This window comes from Nematostella vectensis, chromosome 8 (genome assembly GCF_932526225.1).
Source record: "Nematostella vectensis chromosome 8, jaNemVect1.1, whole genome shotgun sequence".
In the NCBI taxonomy this organism is placed as follows: domain Eukaryota; kingdom Metazoa; phylum Cnidaria; class Anthozoa; order Actiniaria; family Edwardsiidae; genus Nematostella; species Nematostella vectensis.
The window spans coordinates 5,669,142-5,677,733 of record NC_064041.1 but is presented as its reverse complement, the minus strand read 5'-3'; the positions used below and the strand labels follow the sequence as shown (position 1 = coordinate 5,677,733).

The window sequence follows — 8,592 nt, the reverse complement described above, 5'->3', positions numbered from 1 at the left end:
TCAGGTTAAGATTCTTTAATACAGAGATGTTACAATGTTCAATATTTACAATATTTGTGACGTTGGTCAAACCATGACAAGTTGATATGTGCATTAACAAAAGATGATTAGAAGGGAATTGGAATGATCAAAATCAAGACCAGGAAATATGGTGTCCCGACAATACCAGGATATACCCTGGACAATATAGAATATCTATACCAAACACTTAGTAACAAGCCATATCTTTAAAGACAAGGAAAGTGACAAAGACAAGTCAATACCAGGCTATGCCATGGACAACAATTAAAAAAAACATTTCCAGGAAAAAGTGATGATCAAATACTAGACCATAATACTAGACTAAACCCTAGATAATATTCAATATCAAAAGTATTCAGTGAGAGTTGAAGTCTTTAAGCACAGGGAAAATTACGATTGCCAGTCAGTGCCATGCTATACCCTGGACAAAATAACTAAACCTTTTTGAAAAAAATATTATTTTGTGACAACAATCAAATATGAATGGTTCACCATATCCATAAAAATGGTGGCCAGAACATGCAAAAGAAATACCCTTACCCAGGGCCAGGCAACACATTTTGGAGATTCACTTAGCTTTCATAGCCAGAAAAGATGGGGACCATTCATAATCTACCAATACCCTTGACGGTCACAATACCTTGTGTAGTACTAGCAAACAAATTGAAGACATTCGCTAGGTTCCATCTGGCCAATTCCTGGACATCATATCCAGTCTGTCAATAGGCCAGCAACATGTAGGACAGAGTTCAGTTTTCTTGGCTAGGGTAATCAGCATTTGACTTGCCAAACACAAAGGCTTTGGCCAGGAAAGGTGACATGTACCCTTTACTAACTGGCAAATCCCTGGGGATATTGATTTTGGGAGCAGTACCGGCCAGCACCTTGTGAGGCATGGCTAAGCAACTGGACTATGTGTAATATTTACAGGAAATATTTGTAGGCTATGGCCAGGTAGGTGGCACACAACATTCACTATCTGGCAAATCCCTGCACAATACATGATATCTGGAGCAAAACTGGCCCTGTCTCTGGGTCGTTGATGTACACATTACTTGTGTTAGGACTATCCAGCATGTCTTCAAATGCTGCAACCACAACAAGACTTTTGTCAGTACAGAAGAATGGGGGAGGCTGTGGCTAAACAGTTTTTCAGGAACAATGCTGCTGTCACAGATGTGTATTAAAAAACACTTTTTTTATTTTTTATTTTTACTTCAGCCAAATTTCTTGTCAGTGCTTAAACCAAAACCATTTTGTATTCGATAAAGAAAAAACAAATAGTCTTTCCTAAAATCTCTGCCGCAAATTCTCCTGTCTTAGAATTTTAACTAATTGAATATAGAGTTACTGTCAGATTCTCATTTGTGGCAAGTGAAATACCTGGTGAGCTTCATTCACAGACGTTTGTATGACTGAGGGCATGCTTTAATCTGGGCTCCAACATGTTCTAGCACCACCCAAAAGCAAGGGAACGACAAAGCCCCTTGCTTCCCTGTTCTAGTACCACTCAAAACCCAATAACTTGGGAATGACATTGCATGCCTGGGTATCCTGGGTAGTCATACTTTTAAATTTCGTTATACCCTGCCTGGATATCAGAGATGGTGCAGTGACATTTTAAGCTCTTCCTAAAGCAACGGTACTGTATTCTAGTTCTGACATTCATTTCCATTATATTTTATTTTGGGCAGTCATTTCGGCTGAGTATAACTAACTGATCATCTATTACTATCTGAAAGTACTGTAGCCTACAGTATTTATAGGCTTTGATCATTTTTTTCAGGCACAAAAACCCAGAAAATATGTAGTTCGCAATGCACAAAAGGGCAGGACAGCATGTTTTTCTTCACCCTCTCCCCCTGTGCAGTGCATAATCCAAGATGGCCGCCCTGATATGCGAACTCCGTTTTTTCTGGGTTTTCATGAAAACTATCAAAGTCTACAGGTACATACTGTAGGATAATATGTATACTATACATACCTCCAAGCACCCTGGGGTTATACAAGCTGAGTTGAACTAGTGGGTTTTCCATGATGGCTTTGTACATAGGGCTGTTTAACAGAGTCAACAATCAGGATATGAGCAACAAAGGTAACTTAGCAGCAAAGGTAACAAAGTGCATACAAGATGGCATGCCAAAGAGGAAACACCTTTACCTTTCAGGGTCTAGCCCTTCATCTGAACTCATCGCACCCTCCTTCCTATCTCCCAGGAGCCAATCACACTAAGACATAATAAAACATCACTCAGTAAACGATACCATATTAAACCAGGGGCTCATAAGTAGGGGCAATCAACTTCCCCACATTCTGGTACTATATAGGTGTCACAGCGTTTCCTAGGATCAGCTTATTTTTAGGTGTGTGGATGAGCCAATCAGATTCGACCTTTGTGTTGACATTTTGGCTGAGCTCAACTGCACGTGTGGTCTCAGACAAAAAGCTATGTTCTCTCTTTGGTACTTTGACTTTTGTTGCTGTCTTCTTTTATATGAATCCAACCCTACATATGAATTTCAATTCTAGCTAGCATTTTTTTTGGTAAACAAACAAAACCGATGGATGATGATAAAAAACATTCTTCCTAACTGCAATTTGCGCATGCAGCCTCACGTAACTCATGTAACCATGTGTAACCGTGTGTGTGTGCGTCTAAAAATAGCCTGATCCTCAGAAACGCCGTGACACTTATATAATACAGATGATTGCCCCTACTTATGAGCCCCTGATGAAACTAATAAACCACATTCCCCATTCTTATGTTGCGTAGGGGATTGGGTTGGATTGATAGGCTGGGGCCATTTTAGGTGACACAATTTACATGTCATTGAGTGATACCAATGTTGATGTTGTTAGCAATAATATCCCAGGGGCAAAATTGCAAAAACCTACCATCTTCTAGGCTTCATTTAGTATTACATCAACATGTTTACCATGCTATGTTGAATTTCCTCCCCTAAAATTGGCCCAGAATGCTGTTTGCTTATCAGCACGACTGAACCCCACCCAATGTAAGAATGGCAAATGATAAAATATCTAATTTAAAAACCAGAGGGCAGTTATTGATCTCTTCAGCATTACCTGTTCTTGACAATTTAAGAATAAAACTCAGCGACATAGATGACCTGTTTCTCAACTTACTGCAGCTTCAGGGTTGTTTCCTGATACTTTCAACGCAACCATGATCTCCTCTTCTTCAAATCCCATCTCCTTCAGATTTCTAACCGACTGAAAATGAAAACAATGCAATCTCAGCCCAAATTTGTTCCCTCCACCTCCTTAACACATTTCCAACTTATGCTGGTTAGTCTAAAATAAGGAAACTCACACTTGCCAGAACTCATTGTATAAAAATATGTCTGTTTTCCAGGTAATGGGGGTTAATTTGTGGGGGTCCTGTGTAATTCAAGCATAAAATCAATATGGCTACCAGTTGCCCTTTGAGAAGCACACCAAGGCATCCCACTGGCCCTAAAGATCTATTAGGAACCAACTTTTTTGCCCTTTTCATTAGTACCTGAGGGTTGGGTGTGAATTCCCTTCGCTTCCTATGTGTGCGGCCCTGACTTGTGCTTGGAGTAGAAGGTTCATCGATATCCGAATCTGACTCATGTTGCAACAGCCACTCCATGGCTAGCATCGGAGACATCCTATTAATAGGGTGCTTTTTAACATATAGCGATAATAAAAAAAAAAGTAAAAAAAAATTATAGTCATTTTAAAGACATATTGATGTGCACGGTAATCCAGCCAAACGTTATATATTTTTTTGTTTGCTCTGAGCGGACCTTCAAGCCGAGTTGGGGGGTTCGTCCGAACCCCCCCTGGCTACGGGCCTGTAAAAGTGATAATTGTGGGTCTCTAATCTCCAGATGACGAACTTGCCCAGCCCATGCTACCCTTACCGATTCGCCAAAAGTGATTTTGTGGCTCGTGCGGTATCAAATCCCATATCTGTCAATTGCTTCAAGGACACCTGATCAAACATATGAAAACAAAATATTTGAAAAATCACGTACACAAGCTTCAGAATATAAGGCTAGGGTTTTTACTGTAATCAACTATAAAATGGCATTTGTTTTGTAGAGATAAAAAAGATCTCCCCTGGGATATTTTACCTGATATTTTGCTGAATAGCAAAAATAAACAGTATTGAAATTGAGAATCCACAGTTAAAGGTAAGAAATACAGTATTTTATAGACAGCAACTCAATGCTTATGCGCATGCTCTCAATATTTACTAAGCGTAGCTGTCAACCCATCTTGTGAGATCAGGTGAAATACAATGAATATGTGAAAAAACCCAAGAGAACAACTGCGGGTGAATATAGAAAATGTACATATGAACATTCTTACAAAAATTAGGCTTGTGATGAAATCCAAAAATTCTGTGACACCTGCCTAATGCGGGTGAGTTGACAGCTATGATCCCTGTATGGCAAGCTGGCACACCTGCCAACTCTCCCGGTTTTCGTGGGAGAAACCTGGTTTTAAGCCTTCATCTCCCGGCAAAAAAATTGAAACTTCCTATACATTTACTGCAATCTATCAGGAAAATTATAAATTATATTTCTTGTATTTGAAGCACAATCTCTGGGTTTTTGTATTTCCAAGGTTGGCAGGTATGGGCTTGAAGACAATGCAACAAGCAAGTTTTGGACTTGTGTCATAAAACAATTGAAAAATTCCTGGGTCCATTAGTTCTTGTAAGGCCCAGTACATCCACGGTCAGTAAGCGGTATCATACTCACAGGATCAACAGTTAGTGATGGCTCTTCTGGTTTAGCTGAAAATAATAAAAATGAGAAGCAACACTTAATCAATAACAATGCTGATTTTCAAAGGTCTCATCGCAAATGGTATAAATTACTCAAAGTGAAAGGCACACTGTTTCAGTATGTTTTTGGTGTTAGAGCTGGCGTGAAGCCAGAGAAAACAAAGAGTAGCTGAAAAAATGCATATGTAATGTCGCTTTCCAATGACATATAACACTAGTATAGTTCACTTAATGTGACCTGTGTATGAAGATGCACAATGGACAAATTTAACTTAGTAGTACAGTAGGTTTAGTTAAGTAATGATATCCTCATCTTGGATATATATAAGATTTGACTGTGAGAACCCATTAAAATCTGTGTCTTTAGATGGTAATTTCAAGATTCCTTTACATCATTTGTCTAGCGAAAAACAGAAACAATAATGAAGGTGTGGCTGAATAGTGACTCTTTTACATAGCGGTTATTTTTTTCAATTTTGGCACCAGCCCACCAGATACCAAATGTACCTCACCAAACAGTTTAGATAGTGCAAAAACTATAAGGAGTTCACCTCAATCTGCAGTGTGTTAAATCTGTCCTTAATAGAGGTGATACATAAAAGCAGGGCTTCTCAAATTATGCGCTTGTGCAGAAGCGCGTAATTTGGCTTTCTCCACATAATCCACATATTTCCACGTAATCCTGCGTAATTTGGCAAAATTTTGAAGGACAAAACATTTAAGTGCACAGCTGATGTGTTCTTTTAGGGTTCTTACCTCTATTTCTCGTAAAAAAAGAGAGATATTCTTCGTAAGAGCGCGATATTTCGAACTGAATTTCGAAAACAAATAAAATGACTAGGCGTTTTTTGCTAAACCACGAAGACCAAGGACTAATAATAAAATACCTTTTTTAATTGGCTGGTGGCTAGGAGCCAATGAAAACTAGCCTAAGATATTTTCGCGCAAAAAATTAACTTTTTTAAGTTATTTCGTGCTTTGCTTCGGTACAAAATGTAGTTTGGGCGTAACAGTTGATATTCCGTGTAATTTAGCGCGTAATTCAGAAAAGAATCCCACAAAATTTTGATTGCTAAAGAAAAATGTATTGCAAAATCCCGCGTAATTTAGCACGTAATGATTGATTTTCCACGTAATTTAGCAAAGAATCCTGCGTAATTCCAGAAGCCCTGTAAAAGGGTATGATTCTATACCTGTGCTTGCTTCTTGAGAGTCCTCATCCAAAGACTGAAGCAAAATGGAGGAGTCTATGAGGGATACTAAGATCCGCCGTAATTCCCTATTGAACTGCAAGAAATAATGCATGCCATAAAGATTTGAGATGAACAAACCAAAAATAACTAGGGTCGATATAGTGTACCAAAACGAGGCATCAGCGTTGGGGGAGTAAGAAAACGACTGGGTATGAATTAAAAATATCTGATTTAGGGTTATTATTATTTTTTGTGAGACCCCAACTTTTTTGTTGCTTTTTTTTTGGTAAATGGTTATTTTAAAATATTGTGCAATGCCAGAAAACATCCATACCCCCCCCCCCCCCCCCCGTGGAGTTTTTTCCGGGGGGGGGGGACTTCGAGAAAAACAGACGGGGGTGCTAGACAGCAGAATCAATTTTAACCCTTAGGGATTGTAAAACACGTTTCGAGAGATTGGGCCACCATTTAACGTGAGACACCCTAAAAGATAGCAGAATTGGAAAAATCCTAAAACACCCCCTAAAAGATAGCAGTGGGTAAGAATTTAATACCCAAAAAGATAGGTCGAGCACCCCCGTCTTCTTTTCTAGAGAGTCCCCCCCAGGAGTTTTTCTCTGTTCTCAAGTCGAGCTCAGAGATTTGTGGTGTTTCCGATGGAATAATTTGTTTGGTCACCTAAAATTCCGATAACTATTAGTAAAACACTACTGGCTAAAGTTTCTTGAAGGATTTAAACAAACGTATTTTATATTTAAACGATAAACTAAACTAGGATTTTAGTTAGGAGGCTTTCGCTTGTCAACGTGGCATGTTACGTTATATTATATTACAACGGTGTAGCATTTCCATGGCAAAAAGTCCCAGAGTATTGAATTCATACTAGAGAAAGCGGTAGCCGGTAGAAAGCAATAAATACACAGTGTTGTCTAGTTATTAGGACAATAAGAATTCAAACATTCTTTTATTTCGAAGATTGTGAAGTAGCGCATTTTCAGAAGAAATTATTCGTTTTGCCAGCAATGGTCACATGAAATTCCGAGAAACGTTTTGCAATAAACGCCTGTTGACCTCCTTGTACATGCTATAGACGTAACGTGAGCAAATGAAGAAAACCTTTAATCAAACGTGTGTTTACGTAGGAAAATGTGGTTTTGCTGGTCGGCAAAACCACATTTTCAGAAGGGGGTGGGGGTATATTTTTTGGATTGCGAATTCCGGGGGGTGGGGGGGTCAAAAAAAAGTTTTCCCTCCGTGGGGGGGAGGGGGGTATGGATGTTTTCTGGAATCGCACATTCTTGCAAACAGATCCCGCCTAATGTGATACCATTGTCCACTTACATTGAATTGTGTACTAGAAGCAGTAGGGACCTCTGTATCTTCATCAGCAGGTAGAGTTGAGGTAAGCTTGTGTATGGTAGAGATGTCTGGTATCTTGTATGTAATTCTTTTCTGTAAAATGTAGAATTAGATACTTTTTTATTACTTCTATTAAAAGTTAATGGATGGCATATACAAATTGGAAATTATGATCCCTGAAGCATTTCCTTTTCAGTGTTCCTTTAATACCATTTGAGGGGGGGGGAGGCTCCCAAAATCTTTTTCCACATAAAGCGACACAGGAAAAAAGGACCTTGTAAGGGGGGTCTGATTTTTTGTATGATTTCTCCTGAAAACTTAGAGAATGTTAAAGCGAAGGAAGGGGTTACTAAATTTTTATTCAACAAGGGGGTAAAGTAACAAGATCACAGTGTTGTAAAGTTTGAGTCAAAACAGTGAATCTGATATCTTATCCAAGAGACCAACGCGCCTTTACATGTAAACAATTTCATAGATCAAATTTGTTTATTTTCTTACATTCGAAACGCTCAAGCAATTAGCGATTTGGATGGAAAAAATACTTTTTGCGAAGTTTGAACGTAAGTTCCCTATAAAATGATAGTCTCGGTACATAGAAATATGCTACAGTTTTAAATAGAAAATGATAATTATTAAATGATGACGGTGCAATTATAAATATGTTAGTATTTTAACACCAAACTACGGACCTTCTCTTTCTCGTGATCGCATGCCGAACTGTGCCGTCGTTTTAACAAAATTAACTCATCTAAAAAAAACGATAAACATTTAGTGAGGATATAAACGACAATATACAGATCATCGTAATTATATTGTTTTACCGTCTTCGCTAATTCCTTCTTTTTCAAGTGTATTCTCATCCGACAAATTCCGTCGAGTTTTAGCAACAACCAATTTGTAGAACGACGATTCTTTGCAAAATTCACCACCCAAAACACGGTCCTTGACAAGAGAAACGGTATCTTTCAAGGAGACAGCGAGGGATTGGTCCTTTCCTGATGTACAGGTGACTTTTATACGTATTAACGGTACAGATCTGAGCGATTTCAAGCCCTGAAGCTCGAAATCTCTCATTGTAATACGCTCGTCTACTTGACTTTACTTCTTGTTTTGCACTCGATGCGCAGAACAGTCCCTTCTTTCAGCTTGCTCGCGCACTTCACTTCGGCTCTCCGAAAAAGCATCGAGTCACTCGGATAGTTTCCGTGAGCAACATAAAAAGGATAAAAACTATTTATT

At 38.7% G+C, this 8,592-nt stretch overlaps 1 protein-coding gene across 1 annotated transcript; it reads right to left on the bottom strand.

The window, feature by feature from the left end:
* Positions 1–8,502, bottom strand: LOC5506125 (ubiquitin-associated domain-containing protein 1). The gene is made up of 11 exons (XM_001626833.3): positions 8,175–8,502; positions 8,043–8,101; positions 7,336–7,446; positions 5,995–6,088; positions 4,776–4,810; positions 3,930–4,000; positions 3,542–3,674; positions 3,166–3,252; positions 2,182–2,249; positions 2,006–2,076; positions 1–1,109 (listed from the first exon to the last, which is right to left on the bottom strand). Exons 1-11 carry the CDS (start codon positions 8,425–8,427, stop codon positions 997–999), a joined length of 1,095 nt encoding a protein of 364 aa, XP_001626883.2. The 5' UTR covers positions 8,428–8,502; the 3' UTR covers positions 1–996.
* Between the last annotated feature and the right edge of the window lie 90 nt (positions 8,503–8,592).